Source organism: Lagenorhynchus albirostris, chromosome 2 (genome assembly GCF_949774975.1).
Source record: "Lagenorhynchus albirostris chromosome 2, mLagAlb1.1, whole genome shotgun sequence".
NCBI lineage: Eukaryota > Metazoa > Chordata > Mammalia > Artiodactyla > Delphinidae > Lagenorhynchus > Lagenorhynchus albirostris.
Window position 1 is genome coordinate 100,325,615 of NC_083096.1, and position 21,093 is coordinate 100,346,707.

Sequence of the window (21,093 nt, forward strand, 5' to 3'; positions counted from 1 at the left end):
TGTTTTGGTAGAAATACTTTTTATAGAAATTAACTCATAAATATATAACACTTGAAGAGTTGTCTTTTGGGAATGTTCTGATCTTCTTGGAATTAGGTTTTTCTTATTGGCCTCATTTAGCATAGCAGGGCTCAGAATATCTACCAGAGGATTATTTGAAGGTATACAAAGTTCTGTCATTTATTTGAAGTTCATAGCAAGGAACTGCCAAAAGGGAGCTAATTCATGGTAAACCGTGGTGTGCATGCACTCCAGTGCTAAAGAGGTATTTAAATATGAGCGCACATACCCTAGCTTAGGAGACAAATAAGGTGATCAAAGCTTCTATTCCTTCTGTAGCTTTCTGTCCATCTTCCACCGTATCACTGAACACAGGAAGGTCCAGTTTGGCCAGTAAGCTTTTGCTGTTCATCAAAAAAATATACACCCATGCTATTCAGTAGATATCATAGGCTGAACTGGATGAGAGTGCTGTAAATGAGCTAGGATTTGAAGCAGTGTCTTGAGAAAATGATACAAATGTAGATTATGATTTGTAATCCAATTTTTTCCCACTTTTCTTATTCTTAGCAGGCATATTCTATAAACACCATCAATTTCTAGTACTTTCAGGATTTTTTTGGTTTTGTTTTGCTTTCTTGTTTTTTTTCCCCTCCATTTTAGCAATTTATTAAGTACTTAATTGGAAGTCCTTGTTTTCTTACTATAGTGACTTGCAAATAGTTTTCTTTTTGATTTTTTTTTTTTTGGCACCGCAAAGAGCATTTTATTGTGACTTACGAGTATGTACAGGAAAAATTATCTTAAAAAGTTTGGGAGATTCAACTGGCAGATAAAGACTTGTTTGGGTTAGCTCTACCCAAATGTCCATTAAGAGTACTTAACTCTAGAATCATAGGAGAAAATGAGTTATAAAGCTCAACAAGGGCAGTGTCTATTCATGTCCAGTAAAGGCACTGGTAATGATCTCTTTGTGGAAAGCAAGAATACTCTATGCTGTCTCTTTTGAAGTAACACTTTTTAAAGTCTGATTTCTTTTCATTAGAATCTATGCTCACTAACCAACATTGATTTTTATTTGCCATTCCATATTGAATTTCCCGAAAGTTAAATTTCACTGTTTATGTTATCATAATAGTCTGGTCCATGTAACAGTTTAATGTAATAAATGACTGCATTTGCACTCTACTTTGGTATCTCTGTTTCATTTAACTTGGTTAATGTGAGACAAAATATGAAAGGCAGACTGACAAAATTAGCTGTTAGTTTGCAAGACTGAATAACCAAATTTGAACCATGAGGTAGTTGTCAAGATAAGGCTACAATGGAAGGTCTCTTGGAGGCAAGATAGCTAGCTGCCTTCACTGACATCATTTTGCACTTTTAATTGAAGGTAGCATCTGATTCATGTATGTGAAAGTTCCTAGACCATCCATTCAACAAGCCTTTAATGGTTAACTACTATGTGGAAATGTAGTAGTAAATAAATTAATAAAAAAATCCTCTTGCCTTCATAAGTATAGTCAACATTTATAAGTAAAAAACAACCCCTTGCCTTTATGAATACAGTCAGTATTTTAAAAATACCATAACATGTAATATAATGTTAGGTATAATAAATGTTATGAAGAAGAATAGTGAAGTAGGGAAAGGCGGCAGAGAGAGTGAAGATAAATTCATTTTTAGAGACAGTGGTTAGGGAAGATGTTTCTAAAGAAGTGCCATTTAAATAGAGACCTGAATGAAATGAAAGAGTAAACCATGTGAATATTTGGCAGAAGAACATTTCAGGCAGAGGGAACAGCATGTGCAAAGGTCCTGAGGAGAAAGGGTGCTTTTGTGTAGAAGGAACAGCAAGGAGGCACTGTCACTGGAGCAAACTGAGTTCAGGAGGCCTGGCAGCAAATGAGATCGGTCCTATCAAACAGAGCTTGAAGGTGAGCAAACTTCGCAGTTGAAGTAGTAGATTTTCATTATTTAAATTGTTCTTTGAAAGGCTTTTCCCCCTCAAGATTAGGTGAATAAGGAAATAATAATGACTTCTAAAAAGCAAATATTAAAGTTTATATAGTGATTTGAGATAGGCAGTGTCTGGCACATAGTACTCCGCAATATTTTTTGAAATAATGATAATTGTTTTTCATTTGGTTATCCTGTAAACCAAGTGAGATTCATTCAAAATCTAACCATACGGGGACTTCCCTGGTGGTCCAGTGGTAAAGAATCCGCCTTCCAATGCAGGGGATGCGGGTTCGATCCCTGGTCAGGGAACTAAGATCCCACATGCCTCGGGGCAACTAAGCCTGTGCGCCGCAACTACTGAGCTCGAGCGCCTCAACCAGAGAGCCCGTGTGCCACAGACTACAGAGCCTACGCTCCCTAGAGCCTGCGTGCCACAACTAGAGAAGAGAAAAAAACCCGCATGCCACAACTAGAGAGAAGCCTGTGAGCTGCAACTAAGAGCCCGCGTGCTGCAACGAAGACCCGAAACAGCCAAATAAATAAATAAATAAATATTAAAAAAAAAACGAATCCAAAAAAGACAAAATATAACCATACGTTATGTAAAGACCTATGTGGTAATTTGAATAAGAAATTAAGATTAAAAAGTAAATACTCAACTTGAATTTTGTTTACCTCCTTTAGATATAGGAATTAATGCTCAGCAGGTAGGATTCTGCAGCAGAACTGTTTTTAATTTTTGCTCACCTTGGGAAAGTACTAAAATATTACTTAATTTTTACCATGGATACGAGTTAAAATTTAAAATACTTCAAGGTAATTGTAGCTAAAATACATTTTGACTTAGACTATGAGCCTGGAAATGAGATTTATTCTATCCATTTAAAAATGTATAGCACTATTTGAACAGTGCTTTCTTGTTTAGAGTATATTTTCACATACATGATCTCATTTAATTTTTCCTCACAACACTTTGAAGTGTGTGTCATTACTTTTATCATTTTCATTGATATCTTCATTTCATGAGGAAATATTTGCAGACTGAGATGTTAAGCATTTTCCTAAGAATATATAAACAGTTTACTTGCAAAGCTGGAACTTAAAAACAGATTTCCTGTCTCCACAGCTCCTATGTCTCCTACTATATTATATTCTATTTCACTGTGACTCATACGAGATTCTCCTAGACAGGCCTTGATTGTAAGCTGGCCACCATTAGTGAAATGACATTAGCTAAACATGATTATGTCTTAATGTTCACTGAAAGGATTAGACTAGTTAAGACATACCGAAGGGAAAAGCAATTATCTATTGAAATATGAAACTCTGGATTAGAACTGGAAATCGTATATTGGTATTAGAATATTCATCTGGAATTTTAAAAGTCTGAATATAATTATTATTTCTTACTTCGGTCATAAAGAACTTCAGTGGGGCTAGTTTTGAGGCTTTTTGCTGAGTGCCAAGATTTAAAACGTAACATTTTACTGGAAGAGTAAGTTCATCTAATTGACTCATTCTTTGGAGGAACTTAGACCTTAGGAATTTCTGACTTCATGAGAAACACAGGCGTTGGTATTAACTTTTCCCTGTTTACCTTACTGCCTAAAGAAAATCATTAAATTAATCAATGCTAAATTACCTTAGAGTTGTAGCTTTATAGCTTGGAGTGTGCTATTTTACTTAAATTGTTCAGATTTTGAAATGTAAATTTATTTATTTATTTATTTTTCACATCTTTCTTGGAGTATAATTGTTTACAATGGTGTGTTAGTTTCTGCTTTATGAAATGTAAATTTATAATTGCCTCCATAAAACTTGTGACCTCTGTGGTGTTAATTCCCTGTGGGTCCTGCAGGCTTCCAGTCATCTGAGATTTGTAATGATCGCATTAATATGTGATCATTTGTAATGACCGCATTAATATGCAAGTATTCTTCCTCTGGATGTGGGACATACTTGCCTGATAATAGTTTCCTTTTTGAACTGAAATTGTGTTTTTGAACATGAAGAGGTTTTTTTTTTTTAAACCTTCGTATCCCCAGTGACTACCGTGTATCTGGCACCTATTAGAATCTAAATGAATATTAAATGAATGAATGAGTGAATGACTTGCTTTCATTTTAGCTTGGCAACAGAATTGACTTTTGCAACATATTTTTTTATTAGTAATATGAATACTTAAGCATCATTATCAAACAGTAGAAATTTGCCAGCTTTTGGACCCCTTGCTTCTCAATGTACTTGGACATTATATTTGTAACTTTCATTTCTGTGTCATCTAGGTCCATTACAAAATCATCCTTCCTCATATTAAAATTTGGTGCGCATAGACGTAGGGCTATAGATGGGCTTCAGGGGATCCACTGGCTCATTGAAATTGTATGTAGCATATTGTATATATATGCATATGAATTTTTTGTGAATATTTAATTTTTTAAGAGGAAAGGATCATGATTTTCATTATATTCTCATAGGGATCTTATGATCAAAAAGTTAAAAATCTTCTTTTTCCCATAAAGACTGTATTGATTTTACTTTATTACTCATTAGAATCACTTGGAAGACATGAAAAATGCACTTTTTTCTACCTCACTCCATAATGTCTGATCCATTAGGATTATGGTGGGGTTCATGGATACTCTTCTTCTTCCTCCTCTTTATTCTTTTCCTTTGCTTCCTCCATTTATTGAAGACCTTCTATTTGTTTGGTGTACTAAGTGATTTACATGTATTATTTAATTTTGATGACCACGCTAGAAGGTTCAAGTATATTTTGCTTAGAATAAACTGAGTGTCCTGCCTAAGGACCTATAACTAGTAGGCAGTAATGCTGAGGTCTGAGGCTAGAGCCAATTCCACTACCTTTGCCTTCTCACCCCTCCTCAGCCCCTGTTAATCTGGAAAATTTTGACTCATTTCAAAGACATGTTTAGAAGTCATTAACTCATAGACATATCTGCTCTAGGAGAGTTAATTCCTCTCTCTTCTCTATATTATCACTGGATTGTGATCAATATGGGGGTCTTTTCTTATTTACCTTTATATCCCTGATGCTTAGTATGATGCCTAACAGTAGATTTTCAAGTTTTTTTTCTGAATTGAAATTTAATTGATTAACTTCAGCTTTTGTTATTTAGTAATTATGAGACTAAAGTTCTAGTAGCTGTGCCATTAACTCTCTGTGACCTTAATAATATAAAACTGTTTCCTCATTTATTAAAATTAATTTACTAATTAAAAAAATTGGTTACTATATAAATTTAGGTCCAATCTATTTAGTTCTAATTATTGTGATTATTTCATAAAGGAAATGCTGTCCTAATAGAAATTACATTATATGGTAATACCATCAATTCTTTTATTTAATAATGTAATTTGCTGAATTTTTTGCTTCTTTCTTGCCCCATCCAGCATGTGAATCACTAGATACTTGGTTGAATTTGTTATTGTTTGGTTTAGTTAAGCAAAGATACTTCAGTGATCGTGTTTAAATTTCTCAGCATTCAGAGATCTTCTTGTGTGTTACTTTGCCCCCATGTTGCTGTTGATATTTTACTCATTTGTTTTATCATACCTTTATACAATCCTTAATACAGATGAGATATTAAAACACTGTAAAATCTATCACAGTTGAAACCCTAGACCTTCTCTCAACCCATGGGGATTCATTTGGCAGGAGGCCACCAAAACCAGTTCTTTTTGATGCTTAGTTTCTAGTTTCTACTTTAATTGCTGCCAAAATCTGAGCACTTGGGAATTTAATTGCTCATTATATTTGTCACAGTGGTGTCACAGACCCAAATAAAGACTGTTGCATGCAAAATATTTATGGGTATTAATTTTGCCTAAACATCTGTATATTGGATTCCTTATTTTCTACCTTGTAAAGTGTAGCACATCCAGAAAGAAATAAAACAGTATTCTGTACAAACTTATGCCCCACTTTATTAGTAAACTATTGTCCGTCCAATCCAGTTATCTAAACTTAACAACAAACGTCTAGAGGAGGACCTATGCAGAACTTTATTATATTCACTTTACTCAGTTTACTCTTTTGAAGCAGTCTCTGAGGGATTTGAGTCTGGCTCTGAGGACAGACTCCTTGGGTTCAAATCCCTGCTTTATCCCTTATTAGCTATATGACCTTAGGCAAGTTATCTTAATCTCCCTGTGCCTGTTTCCTCAGTTGTGAAGTATGGATCTCAATGGTTGTTGTGCAGATTAAATGGATAAAGTTCCTAGAAAAGTGTCTAACACAGAGTAAGCCCTTCATGTTATTAGCTAGTTTACTGTTAATATAATTCATCTTTATACGCCAAAAAACTATAACATTTACCTTGGTTGCTGATATGGATTTCCAGTTTCCTACTAATTAAGTAGAGATAACATTTGCCTGTTGTAGCCAATGGAATATCTGGTCAGCACTAAATTCAATACTTTTCATGTCCTTCCATTTTTTCTGTGTGTTCCCACTTTCTTGCTCCATGGTATTTAGGCTAATAGGCCCGTTTTTTGTTCCAGTGTTTTATTACTAATCACTGATTTTTCTCGTTCTTGTACTTGCTAATCTGAGGAGTAGTTTGTTCATTCATTCTCTCCCTGTGTCCCCTTTTCCTTTTTAGTTACCCTTTGCCTTTGCCTTCCTTCTTTCCTACAAAATAGATTGTCTGTCTTGCATCTGCTGTGATGGTTGCAGCTCTCTCATGCAATTATCTTGGTCAAAGGAAATTACGAGGCACTTGAAAAATAAGAAATATCAGTCATCACCATGCGTGAGTTCATTTTTAGAATTGTTTGAAAGCTTTTTACATCCTGGAAAGTCCCCTATGCCTTACTTATGCCTGAAATTGTATTCTGGGATAATCCTACACTAACATGTAGAATCCCCTTGAAACAGGAGGGAAGGGGGCAGGGCACAGCCTTTAAAATAATGACATAGCCATAGGACATTACAAAAACTGGTTAAAACCAACTAGGTACAAGATGGTGGAAGATTTGACTTCCAGTATACCTTGAGCCTCATTATATGCTCATTGTAATACATTAGCATGCTAAATGACACACGCACCAGCGCCATGACAGTTCTGAGGCCAACTATAAACGGTCAGAAAGTAGGTGGTGGCTCAATTCCTGGAAATCCCCACCCCAGCCCCCAAATAATTGGAATAATCCTCCCACTCATTAGCCTATGAAATTACCCAGCCCATAAAAACTAACCACCTCATATTTTGGGGCCTGTTGCCTTCTAAGATGGCCCACACTCTGCCTGTGGAGTGTGTTTCTTTCTGAATAAATCCACTTCTTACCTATCACTTTGTCTTTCACTGAATTCTTTCTGCGACAAGAACATCAAGAACCTGAGCTTCGTTAAGTCCTGAGACCAGGTGTGTGATCTCAATTAAAAGACTGTGGGTTCAAGTCCCAATCTGGGTTACATGGTTTCACCCTGTAATGAACAGCGTATTAAGTTATTTGTTATTTAAACATAAGTTTATAATTTTTTTTAGATCCGTACTCATATGAACTGGGCTGAGAATAGACTTTGATAGAAGACATTGGCTCCATTTTACTTACAGTTGTCCCTACTGTTAGGAAAATGTTACTAATGGTGAACGTGAGAGTGTCTCTCTGCCTCTCATCTAAAGCATCTGATGCTTAATTTTATTTATGGAGAGGATGAGCAGATAAAAATGTTAGTTTCTTGAGATGTTTATCTCATTCTGGAAAAAGACTAACATTTGTCTTAATTAGAATTTAACTCTTGTATCTCTTCTTTGGTACTTTCATATATTGTTCTTAAAAAAAAATCTTGGATTTGATTTCTTCAGGACACAGGTATTTTTGGTGAAGGTAACAATTAGACTGTTTAAATGTTTACAAGACTTATTTATTTCCTCTATTGTTCTGTTGGGCACAATAAGTTTTCTGCAGACTCAGGGAGTGTGAAACATGGAGCATTCTTTCCTTTTCTGTTATTCAATAATCATTTTGGGTTCCCATTCCACTTCATGGTAAAATATGTCATTTTAACCACTTCCAGATAAAATCACTATTAAATTTGAGGCTTCTTATCATTAAAACGAAGAAGTACCTTCAGATGCTCTGGAACACTTTCTGTCTCAGTCAACTCTGATATCTTTGCCTGTTCTCAATTGCTGGAGCCATAGTGAGCTCAGTGGGGCTACTTAAGGTTTCTGTGTCCAACTTTTCTCTCACTCTGTCTTTAGAAGAATGTTGTTATCTCCTGTCTCTGTGGCTGGAAAAGCTAGACAATCAAGCAGTCTTTCCACCCTATTGTTTGTGTATGCCAAGGATAGGCCTTCAAAAACTCAAAATCCAGTAATTTTGCTTGTTTCTTCTTTAATGTCCTTCACGAACTTGTTTCTCTGCAGCAGTGGAGACCAAAATAAAGTTTAAAACCACAGTGCAGGTAGCTAAGAGGAGGAAAGTGATGAGGGATTTCAGGACCAGAAGAAAAAACAGACAAACAAGAAAGTATATGTATTTTTTCTTTATGCTCTCAATTTACCACATAGAAGGGAGGCAAATGCATTTTTTTGTAGTAACATCTAGACTCGTTTGAGATTCTGAAACCATCTGTATAATTTTTAAAAATATAAATCTGAAAGAGTAAAATTTCCACAAGAATTCTGTTTTGAAAAGGTTGTCTACACATGGATTTTACTGTGAATTGACCTTTTTCAAAAATTGATCAGATTAACATTCACTTTTTTGAAATGATTTATAAATTATAAGAAATAGTAAAAGCTTATTTATTTTTTGCTTTTTACATTTTATTATACAGCTTTTCCCAAGGGACTCAGAAATGGATATTGGGATGAAAAGAGGTTTTTGTGGACTCCATCGGTGTTTGCTTTTGATTTAAGCTGCTGTGTCACATGGTTGTAGCAGGCTGCCTTAAATATTTGTTATCTATGACTTTGTTTTGCTGTGGGCATTATTGCTCTCGTCTAGGGAGTTACTTTAAATGGCTAAATTGAGATCTTAAAATTCTCTCTTAATTACAGTAGTGTGACTTTTCTAGCCTTTCCATTGATTTTAATGATTAAATCTCACATTTCCTATAGGTAGCGTCTGAGAAGACAGTACCCTAACTGAAGACAATTGTTCTTAAATAAATAGATTCAGATATAACGTTATTTGATTTTGTTAATCTCTGTTGGTAAAATCAAAGTTTCTAAGATTTTCTTGAAAACCAACCATAAAAAACAAAAATACCTCGTCAAGGTACAGATTTATTTCTATTAAATGACTCCATTTAACAAACACATTTGTATGTATATATGTGTGTGTATCTGTGTATATATTTATGTATATCCAAAGTAGGAGATATATTAAAAATGAAAAATATGCCCAAAACAATTAAATAGAAATATCTATTTCCACATCTGATTTATAAACCACCTGTGGGGAAGTGATAGGTGCTGTTTTCCATATCAAGAGTCAGTAAAGTTTGAAAGAACAACGTTATGAAACCTTTTTCCAACTTAAGATTTAAATGTAAGACTCTTAGCAGTGATTCATCTAAATTGATGGGGTTGGGTTTATGGCAAATCTAGATAAAAATAAGTATAATTATATGACCACAGAGAAAACATGCATTGTTTTCCATTAACAGTTAAATTCAGGAACGAGAATGAGATATAGAATCAGTAATCCTGAATTTGAGTATTGACTCTACCATAGTCACATAATTTGATTATATTTTAGATGAAAACAATTTGAGTTAGATGGGAAATTAGTTGGAATGAATAATCCCAGTCAATGATATTTATTTTTTCTTAATACTTTTTAAGCTTTTATTTCATTTTTAGCCATCTATTCTTGTTTTATATTTATAATAGCATTAGCAACAAACCACCAAACCAAACCAAAAAGGAATTAGCTAAATAAGTAATAGCACATGGGTGCAGTACAATATTATGCAACTCTAAAAATTGTATTGTGAAGTCTGTTTAGAATCATGAATAAATACTAGTCATCTGTTATTAAGTTTAAATATATGAAAGTTAAAAACAGTATATTCCAAATATTATATAACTAGTAGTTGTGTTTGGGTCTTTTCAGGTATTCGCTTAGCCCAAGTGGCACTATTTGAGTATCAGTTGTTCACATTAAGCTATGTTGTAGGTTGAATATAGCAAATAAGTGTAACTGATTTTATTATATGACTTTATTTTCTTTTACTGCTTTGTGTACATCCTTATACCTCTTTTTGGGTGTGCAAAAGTAAAGAAATCAAACTGATGATTGGAAACTTTTTTTGGACAATTTGAAATATTAAAACTTTCATGAACTCATTGGCAAATAATCAGGAGGCAGAAATCTTAATTAGTCAAGTGCATATTTAATAGAAAAAATAAATATTGGAAAAGTCCAGTCCTATCTTATATTAAATTTCTTTTATTGCTAGCAATTATTTTGTTTTATTATATTTTACAAAAATAGCATATTCAGCACAGAATATACAGATACTTTCAAAATCTTTAAAAAAATGCTTAATTTTTTAAATCTTGAAATCAAAAAGAAATATAAACCTGTAACTGAAACTTTGGAAAATATTGAAAACTATAAGTAAAAAAATAAACCCTTGTTTATTCAACATTTTGAGATAATCTGAGTTACTATTTCATTTCTAGTCTTTTTTGGCTTTGCTTGTTTTGTTTTCCAAAATTGTAATCATATCATACAACATATTCAATTTTATAGTGTCTTTTTAAAAAAAATTACACAATGTCAAATAAACATTGGCTAACTCTATCTAAACAGGATTTGTAATTAATGCATAATATCCCTCAAATTTAAAGTGCTTTATTTAACCATTCTTTTATGTTGAAAATTTAGAATCCCCCCCAATATTTCACTGTCATAAAAATGCTGCATTGAACACCTATGAACATAAAGCTTCTAAAAAATATTATTATTTCCATAGAAATATTTGAAAGGGCACTACAATCTGTTCAGTGTAAAATTTATATTTGTCCCCCCCACCCTCTTTTTTTCCCTGAATAAAGAAAGGAAAACTCTGCTTTCTGCCTTAGAGGTCCAGACTAATTTTTATCCCAGAAGTACTGGGAAAGTGTTTTTCAAAGGCCATCTAATTCAAATAATTTAGTTATTCATCTTTGCAATTATAGTCATATAAATGTCATTCTTTAAGACTATCACTCTATAGAGAAAAAGTTCATAGTTTAGTTAATGAAGTATCAAAAATTTATCAGGGTAAGTTACAGGAATTGGAACTTTAGTACAGAATTTTAGTAAATAATAAAATGTTATTTTATTATTATTAGCTGGTAGCTAACGCTTACTGTGTCAGATACTTTGAACTTCTTTATCTGCATTCTTTAACTGTAGTGATATATTACTGCATTATGATTCCTTCACCAGAATTCAAGCTCTCTTAAAGCTTTTTATTGCAGTATTACATATGGAAAACTAAACAGATCTTAAGTATTCAGTTCCATGAATTTTCACAAAATGAATTAAACAGTGCCCTAGAAGACCCTCTTCTGTCTCCTGTAGTCAGTATCCACTAATTTCCAACACCTTCATTAGTTTTGCCTACTTTTAAAATAGTAGCTTTATTGAGATATATTCACATACCATACGGTTCACTCATTTAAAATGCATATAATTCAGTGGTTTTTAGTATATTCACAGTGTTGTGCATTGATCGCCACTAATTTCAGAAATTTCATGTCCCCAGAAAGAAACCCCGTTACCATTAGCAATAATTCCTTCCCTCTCTGCAGCCCCTGGCAACCACTAATCTCCTGTCTCTATGGATATGCCTGTATTTGACATTTTATATAAATGAATTGATACAATGTGACCTTTTGCATCTGGCTTTTTCACTTAGCATAACGTTTTCAAAGCTCATCATGTATCAGAACTTACCTTTTTATGGCTGAATAGTATATCATTATATTGGTATACCATATTTGCTTATCTATTTATCATTTTATTGACTTGCAGTTTTTCTACCTTTTATGTTATGAATAATGCTGCCATGAACATTTGTATATATATATATATATGCGGGTATATGTCTTGATAACTGTAGGCTTATAGTCATTTTTGAAATCAGGAAGTGTTAGGCCTTCAACTTTGCTATTCTGTTTTTAAGAAGGTTTTGGCTATTCTGGGTCCCTTCTATTTTCATATGAATTTTAGAATCAGCTTATCAAAATCTGAAAAAAAAAAAGTCAGCTGGGATTTTGACAGGAATCACATTGAAACTTTAGATTAATTTAGGGAGTAGTGCCACCTTAACAATATTGTCTTCTAATTCATGAACATGGATGTCTTACCATTTATTTTGGCTTTCTTTAATTTTTATCATGATGTTTTGTACTTTTCAGTACACAAGTCTTATGCTTCTTTTGTTAAAGTTATTAAGTAGTATTCTATTCTTTTTTATATTCTTATAAATGGAATTGTTTTCTTACTTTTATTGTTGAACTATTCACTGTAGCTTTGCTTATTTTTGTTTCCAAGTTATTATTTTTTTAAAGGTAATTTTTAAAAATTTATTTATTTAATTTATTTATTTTTGTCTGCGTTGGCTCTTCGTTGCTGTGTGCAGGCTTTCTCTAGTTGCGGTGAGCGGGGTCTACTCTTCGTTGTGGCACGCGGGCTTACTCATTGCGGTGGCTTCTCTTGTTGTGGAGCACGGGCTCTAGGCACCCGGCCTTCAGGAGTTGTGGCTCACGGGCTCTGGAGCGCAGGCTCAGTAGTTGTGGTGCACGGGCTTAGTCACTCCGCGGCGTGTGGGATCTTCCCGGACCAGGGCTCGAACCCGTGTCCCCAGCATTGGCAGGCGGATTCTTAACCACTGTGCTACAAGAGAAGTGCAGCTTTGCTTGTTTTTGAAATTCATTTAAGTGGAATAATTTTCCTATGTGATCTTTTGTGTGTCACTTTATTTGATACTATGGGTGTGAGATAATCCATGTTATTCCACATAGATGTAGTTTGTTCATTCTCATTGCTATGTATTTTCCATTGTAGTAATATAACACAGTTGATTTATATATTCCATCTTTATGTGCATTTGACTTGTTTCCAGTTTGGGGAAATTTGGATAGTGCTACAATTAACATTCTTGTATACGACTTTAGGCAAACATATTACATATTTGTTCTGGGTGTATTCCAAGACATGAAAATTCAGCTTTTGAAAATGCTACCAAAAAGCTTTATCAAGTGGTTTTAACAATTTACAGTTCTACCAGCAGTGCTTCAGTTGCTTTTTATATTTAAAAAACCCACTTTTTTATCATCTATCTTTTTCATTTTACACATTTTCAAAGTGTGTAGTGATATTTCATTTTTAAAATTTGCATCTTTATCATGACTAATGCTGTTGAGCATGTTCTTTTAAATTAGTTATTTGTATAGTCTCTGTTATATAGTGTTTATATAAGTCTTTTGCCCATTTTACATTGAATTGTCTGGTTTTTTTCATATTTACTTGTCAGAGTTCTTTATTTATTATAGATATGAGTAATTAAAACAGTGTGATACTAGCACAAATATAGGAAATTGAGCAGTTGGCCATTATGGACCCCAGAAACAGACCCTATGTATACTGTGCCTTACTTTATGGAAAAGATGAATTAAAGTGGGGAAATGATGGCCTTTTCAAAAAATAGTACTGATTTAACCGCTGACCTGTATGGTGTGATTTTTCTGTTATACACATATACAAATATCAATCCCAGATGAATTACACATCTAAATGTGAAATGCAAAGTAATAGAGCTTTGTGGAAAAATATAGGAAAATAAATTTATAACCTTGAGGAAATCAAAGATTTCTTAAACAGGACACAAATAGCACTAACCATAAATTAAAGCAATAATAAATTGGGCCTCTTTAAAAATAAATTCTCGGGCTTCCCTGGTGGCGCAGTGGTTGGGAGTCCGCCTGCCGATGCAGGGAACACGATTTCGCGCCCGGTCCGGGAGGATACCACGCCCGGTCCGGGAGGATACCACATGCCGCGGAGCGGCTGGGCCCGTGGGCCATGGCCGCTGAGCCTGCGCGTCCGGAGCCTGTGCTCCGCAACGGGAGAGACCACGACAGTGAGAGGCCTGCGTACCGCCAAAAAAAAAAAATAAAAAGAAATTCCCTTTATGAAAAGATACTATTAAAAAGTGAAAAGACAAGACACAGATCAGGAGATATTTGCAAGTTACATATCCAAAAAAGGACTTTGATCCATAATTCAAATTATTTTAGATACATTTTGCTAATTTTCAAGATTCTCATTGTAAAACATGTAACTATGTGTTAAAAAGGATCTTTGCCTTAATTTGGCCAATCTAAAAAAGATATCAAGGTAAGATAATGGTATATATAACAATGGGTTTTAAATCAATGAATTCTTACACATTGGAAATTATTAATCTAAATTCTGTATTTTTGTAAAATCCAGCATACTTATTTACAATTTAATATAGAACCCATTAATGTTAAAATTTTATTCTTTAGTTTTACTGTCTGTTAAATTAACTAAAATGCTAAATCCAGTTATTTTATTACCTAAATACATGAAATCTAATGTGCCAAAAGATTCATATGGATACATTTTTTAGGGTAAAATTTAATCCTATATATTATGTTCTGATAACTTATTAGGGTCATGTGAGATTGTTAGTTTTACATATAAAAACATAATTAAAATTAAACAAAAAAACTCTTAGAAAATTCAGTCCAGTAATGCTAAGAGCCTGATGCAATGTCACATAATTTTAATGAGTGGACTTATTTATTTTCAAATATATATACATATATATATATTTGTGAACAATTTGTGTATAACTGTTATTTAAAGATCTAATTTTAAAATTTTGATTTCAAAATGTTTGAACTTTTATTATTATATTATGCCTGGGCTTTATCTTTCCATATCAGTAAATACTAATATTTTAGAACTGGGTATTTATCATATACAATTTATTGTGATTTCAAACTTTACTGACTTTCTTTGAATTCCAGTTGGCTTTGGTATACTTGAGATTATTTTAGAGAACTAATTTTTAAACCTCAAAACTCTAGAAGTTGTACTACTTTTATATAATACTCATTTCTTCTATTTACCCAATTTTGAAAAAATGATAAGAAGACTTCTGTGACAGCTGTAACATAAAACGTTTTTATTTTGTTACTGTTGAATTCACACTGTCAATTTTAATGAATCCTACCCAATTAAAATGGTGTGCATATTTTTGAGTCCATAATCAATATAATCAATTATATTTTACATAATTGCATAGATATAATTTTATCTCAGTATGTTGGGGGATTAATGCATTTTTCTAATATGTTGCAGAATTGCGAGAAGCTGGAGAATAATTTTGATGACATCAAGCACACGACTCTTGGTGAACGAGGAGCTCTCCGAGAAGCAATGAGGTAAGTCTGGGTCACCATAGCAACAGTCACAGATGTGGTAAAGAAAAAGTCATTCTTCATTATTGGGGGAACAAATGAGTTCATTGCCACCATTCAGCTCTGTTCTCTAAGGTATTAATTTGTCAGTGGAGAGACTTCCCTTGAGGCTGTACTTTGGTTTTGAAGCTGCATAAATGTTAAGCCTCAGTGCACAGTAAAAAATGTAAATGTTTAATTTGTTACTTCAAATGCTTGAGGGGTGTCTTGTTTTATATTTATACTAAACTGTGTGATTGAATGGAAATGTTGTTCATCTACATTCTGCCTGTGTAAAAAAATAAATAGTACAATGGTGTTTTAACTGAGTAGTATTTTCTCCTAATTAATATTTAACTAAAATATTTTATAGGATTATACCATAGTATTTTTAAACTGATACACGTTTTCATACTATTATAAAGCATACAGATTAACTTTTTTTCAAATACAGCAGTCTATAATGAACCTGATGGGTTTTCTTTTTTTTCCTTTTTAACATTACTATTTCTGAATATTTTTCTGAAATCTCCCTAAACTTAATACCTTTTTAATAACTTTTAGGAAGCAGTCTTTAAATCCATCTGATCAGAATCAATGAAGGCTTTTACTAGACATTGAAAATGTGTGAAGAATAAAACTTAGCATCCTTACAGCTGGAGAAACGACAACAAATGATGTTAATCTTAAAAGTTCTGAGCTTGAACCTTTGAGTGGGATAATTTCCAATATATTTGTACAGAAATAGTATATTTGCCTTGATTTAGCCTGTGAAACTAAAATTGATTTTTAAGATATATCTGCTTCTATCCATGCTCATGTTTTAAGGGCTTAAATTAAGGCTAAAGGAAAAATTTTAAATAGGAGAAAGGATAAACCTGTGAAGCTCCCTAGAAGGGTATTTTGGGCACAATTTTGTTATTGCTGGCACACAGTTACCATATACTTTAGGCTAGAAGCTGCTCTCATTTAGTGACCTCCCTTTTACCACGCAAGCAGCAGGGGAAAGTAATTAAATTTAATAGAAGCTGCCCTCATTTTGAAGCCACTTCTATTTAAAACCACAGGGGGAGGTAATTAAATTTAATGGAAACAGTAGCTTCTACACAAAGGTACATGGTACTTCTATATAGATGATTATGATGTCACAAAAAGAGGAATAATATATTACTAGTATTGAGAAATTACCAGCTGGAGCAAGTGAGCCTATTTTATTGTTAATGTCTTTACTAATAAAAAAGAGGGAAACATAAAACTGAGTCCACAATAGAGAGTTTGTATCTATATACAATGCAAGTGGGCATTCTCAGAAAGTAAAAGTTATTGAAAATAGTCGTAAATTTAAAATAAAGAGTAAAATGTATTGTGGAAAAGGCCAATGCAGAAGTTATGACTGAACTGCTGTTTTTCAATATATTCTTTATCCTCTACCTGAAACTACCACAGGTATAAATTGAAAACATCATTTTTGTAAATGTTTATTGTAATAACTTTGAATATGTTAAGCATAACATCAATATTTATTTAGAACTGTACAGTTATTCTCTGTATTTTTATATCTATTCAGTTTGAAGTAAACCCATAGACCCAAAGGAAGACAAAGAGAATGCCAGCTCTGAAGCTTTGAATAAAAGGCCAAAAACATAGAAAGAATTGCAAAGGGGCAATGTGAATGAAAATGGATGTGAGTGAGGGAAATACAATGAACAAGGGAAGGATGTAATTAGTATAGAAAATTCATCATCAAGAAAAAAACAAATTGAATTATGGGAGAACTGCATTGGAAGAGATTATAAAATTCTGCCAAATTTTGTAATACTTGCCATTTTCGAAAATTCTGCTTTTCAAAAAGTAGAGATGAATTAATGAGAAAAACAAGTATTACCTGATTGGAGTAACCTCTCAACCATCCATGCCATGAGATAAAGCAATAGGCTAGATAATTTAAATCAGCATTTAATCATATGGCTGTGTAATGTACTTTGTTTACGTTGGCAGGATATTTTACACATACACACACTCATAATCTTTAGATTCACTAAACACAACTAAATAATCTTGTTACCAAAAGCATTCAACAGTTTAGTGTACTGTGGGCCTAGCACTTTTAAAAAAACTTCTGGTTTTTGCCTTTAGAAAATACAGCAGGAGCTCATTCTTTATATGTGAGACTATGGACGCATATAAACAAAAAGTTATAATGTTATGTGACTAATAGAATAAAAGGAGAATGCATCAAGGGGCAAAAATTAATTGTTCTCTCATCTATGATCATTTTTATTGTCTTACATGAAGAGTGTCAAATCAAAGAAAACCATGGAGAGGATAAGAAATTTGATCTAGGCCTTGAATATGGCCAGTTTTACAGGTAGCGGGAAAGGTATTGAACAAAGGTGCAAGATGTATTTCAAGAACAGTAAAGTCGTCTTTAAAGACGTAGAGCAAATTTTTTTCAAGCTTTTTTGAATGTATGTTTTCCTGCAAAACTCACATAGGCAGAATTATTTGGTCAGTAATATCTCTCCTCATATGCCAAGAATCCTTGGGTATAAATAAAGCAGTACGAGGTTGGCAGGGATGGTGGGAACTATTCAGAATTTCAGAGTGTGAGAGGGGGCAGTGGGAGACAGGTATGAATAATTTGCTAACAATTTCAGGTAGCTCAGGGGCTGGTTTCAGGAGGCTTGTTGGAAATGTGTTTGTTACCATATTCTAGAGGTCAGTTACATAGAGTCTAGCTTGCCAGGATAGATACTTTAAATTACTTCAAGGAGTGATTGTGGTTTTTAAGGAAGGGTGACAGGATTAAATATATTGATAAAACTATGAAGATTATTTTACAACTTTTTAGAATTCTAATAGGGTAAGAAAATATAATGTGGGGATAGATACAATCATTCATTTATTTAATAAACATTTATTGTGTTTCTGTAATACACCAGGTAATGGGGTTACAGATATGAATAAGGGAATCTCTGCCCTCAAGGGGCTAATGGCCTAGTTGGGGAGACAGATACAAAAATCAAATGCCTGATGTGAAGACTCAGAGCCCCAGTACTTGAGTTGTTTCCCTGATCCCAAAAATGATATGGCATTTTTTCTCTTGGTCCATGGGCATGACATAGCTTGGCTATTGAACATCCTTTTTTTCTCACTAACTTAACCTCTGCAGCAGCCCTCAGGTGGCTCCGGGCACCCACAGTGGTACCCTCCTCCTGAGTGTGTCTGTAGTCTGGAGAAGTTGGAGCAAAACTTGACTGAATCTGAAGAGTGACAGACATTTTGTGGCTGCCTTGGTTGGGTCTTATCATCAAGTTGGGTATTACCTCCTCATTTATTAAGGTTCTACTAAGAACAAAAAAGAGAGGTCTCTGCCCTTGCTCAGTTCTCTGTCGTCTCATCCAATCCCTGTTCGTGGGCAGTCTTTGCCAAGCAATCTTGGGCCTGTTCTTTCATCAGTGTCCCAGCTCAGGAATCATTTTAGACCCCTCCGGTGCTTCTTCCTGATCCCAGATGTGAGGATCTAATCCTGGATGTGAGAACGTGTGGCCGGCTATTTAAAACGTATAAGGGGATACAGCCTACTCTGGAATGTGCTGGCTAAATGAAACAAGTATTTTATTAGGTTTTAACTCATACCCAGACTGGGAAAAAATAATTCAAAAGTTTGTTTTGGCAGTAGAGTAGAGGGTACAGTGGAGGGAATGAGAGATGTAGAGAAATCAGTGACCCCACTAAGATAAAGGTAGAAGGGTATAGAGGTCAACAGAGGAGAGTGTGTTTGAGAAATTTAGAAATATTTAGAAGGTAGATCTGATGAGACTCTGTGACTTAATAGCCTCAATATATTAAAAACTTGATTTAATCTCTGTTGCTCTGTTTAAAACCTTTTAAAGTTTTCTTATGCTTTCAGAATAAAGTCTAATTTATTTGTGTATCCTACTAGATAGTAAATCTCATGAGGGTAGGAGGATTGCTATTTTGCTCTCCTTTGTATTCTTAGCCTTACCATATGTATTCTTAGCATATTAGGTGCTTAATAATTATTTGTTGAATTATTGATAAAGATAAAAAATAAGAAGAAGGACATTTATCAAGGGCAAGTCAAAAAATATTTTTTGACTTTGTATTCAACTTTTTTTTCCCTTCCAGTTTTTTTTTTTTCCAATCATTTTTTTTTAACATCTTTATTGGAGTATAATTACTTTACAATGGTATGTTAGTTTCAGCTTCACAACAAAATGAATCAGTTATATATATACATATGTTCCCATATCTCTTCCCGCTTGCGTCTCCCTCCCTCCCACCCTCCCTATCCCACCCCTCCAGGCGGTCACAAAGCACCGAGCTGATCTACCTGTTCTATGCGGCTGCTTCCCACTAGCTATCTACCTTACGTTTGGTAGTGTATATATGTCCATGCCTCTTTATCGCTTTGTCCCTTCCAGTTTTATTGAGATATAATTGACATACAGCACTGTGTAAGTTTAAACTCAAATGTTTTTATTTTGAGTATTTGGATATACATTAATTAAGATAGGGAAAGAGAAAAGAAGAGGAGGATTAAGTAAGATGATTTTAGTTTTCAGATGAATTTGAGATAGCTATGGTAAACTCATGTGTAAATTTGCAGTAGGCAAAGGAAAATACAACTCTGCAACTCAGGAAAAAGACTGGAGGTTGCAGCCTGGGATTTGTTAAGTACTTTGATATTTGTAGCCATGGGAAAGCATCTGATTTCGAATGATAGTGCATGGAATCAGAAAGGAGAATCTAACCAGATGCCTAAGAAAATACTTGGTTTAGGAAAATGTGTGTCAGAGAGAAACATATTTTGGGATTTAAACTTTTTTTTTTTTTTTTGCGGTACGCGGGCCTCTCACTGTTGTGGCCTCTCCCGTTGCGGAGCACAGGCTCTGGACGCGCAGGCTCAGCAGCCATGGCTCACGGGCCCAGCCGCTCCGCGGCATGTGGGATCTTCCCGGACCGGGGCACGAACCCGTGTCCCCTGCATCAGCAGGCGTACTCTCAACCACTGCACCACCAGGGAAGCCCGGGATTTAAACATTTTAAATAACTTTCTCCAACAGAATAAATTGGGACTCTGATATGGTGTGTCTGAGCACTTGAACTGTGGCTAGTGTAACTGAAGAACTGAATGTTTAATTTTATTTAATTTTTATTAATTTAAATGTAAATTGTTGCATGTGGTTAGTGGCTATGGTTTGGACAGCATCACCCCAGAGGGATGTTTTTGAGTTGCTAACATGACATTCACCTTTCTCTCACCGATGGAATTATCATCAAAGGAGAGTCTAGGGTAAGGTTAAACCATGTTCACACACATCACACATACACATCATGCACACTCTCAAAAAATGAAGAGTAAAACTGAAATCAGAACATAGTAATGGATATAAAACCAAAATTAACAAATATGATATGGAGGAGACAAGGTGACTATTATTTTCTAAAGACATGACTTGTATGTAGAAATCTCTATGGAATTAACAACAAAAACACTCTAGAAATTAATAAAAGAATTTAGTAATATGGTCAGTTTTAAGATAAAGATGGAAATTTGTGAACTTTTCTGTGTATTACCTATTCTATGAAGATCCTATGAGGTAGTTATATTAGAGTACCCCAATCATCCAGGACATGTTGAATT

General features: G+C 34.0%; 1 protein-coding gene across 2 annotated transcripts in view; it reads left to right on the forward strand.

Moving 5' to 3' along the window:
* DPYD (dihydropyrimidine dehydrogenase) overlaps positions 1-21,093 on the forward strand; it is an 810,282-nt gene that overhangs the window by 95,459 nt on the left and 693,730 nt on the right. For both annotated transcript variants that reach the window (XM_060139525.1, XM_060139524.1), the window contains exon 3: positions 15,325-15,407. In XM_060139525.1, the coding sequence (XP_059995508.1) occupies positions 15,325-15,407 (83 nt within the window). The remainder of the gene's footprint in view (positions 1-15,324; positions 15,408-21,093) is intronic.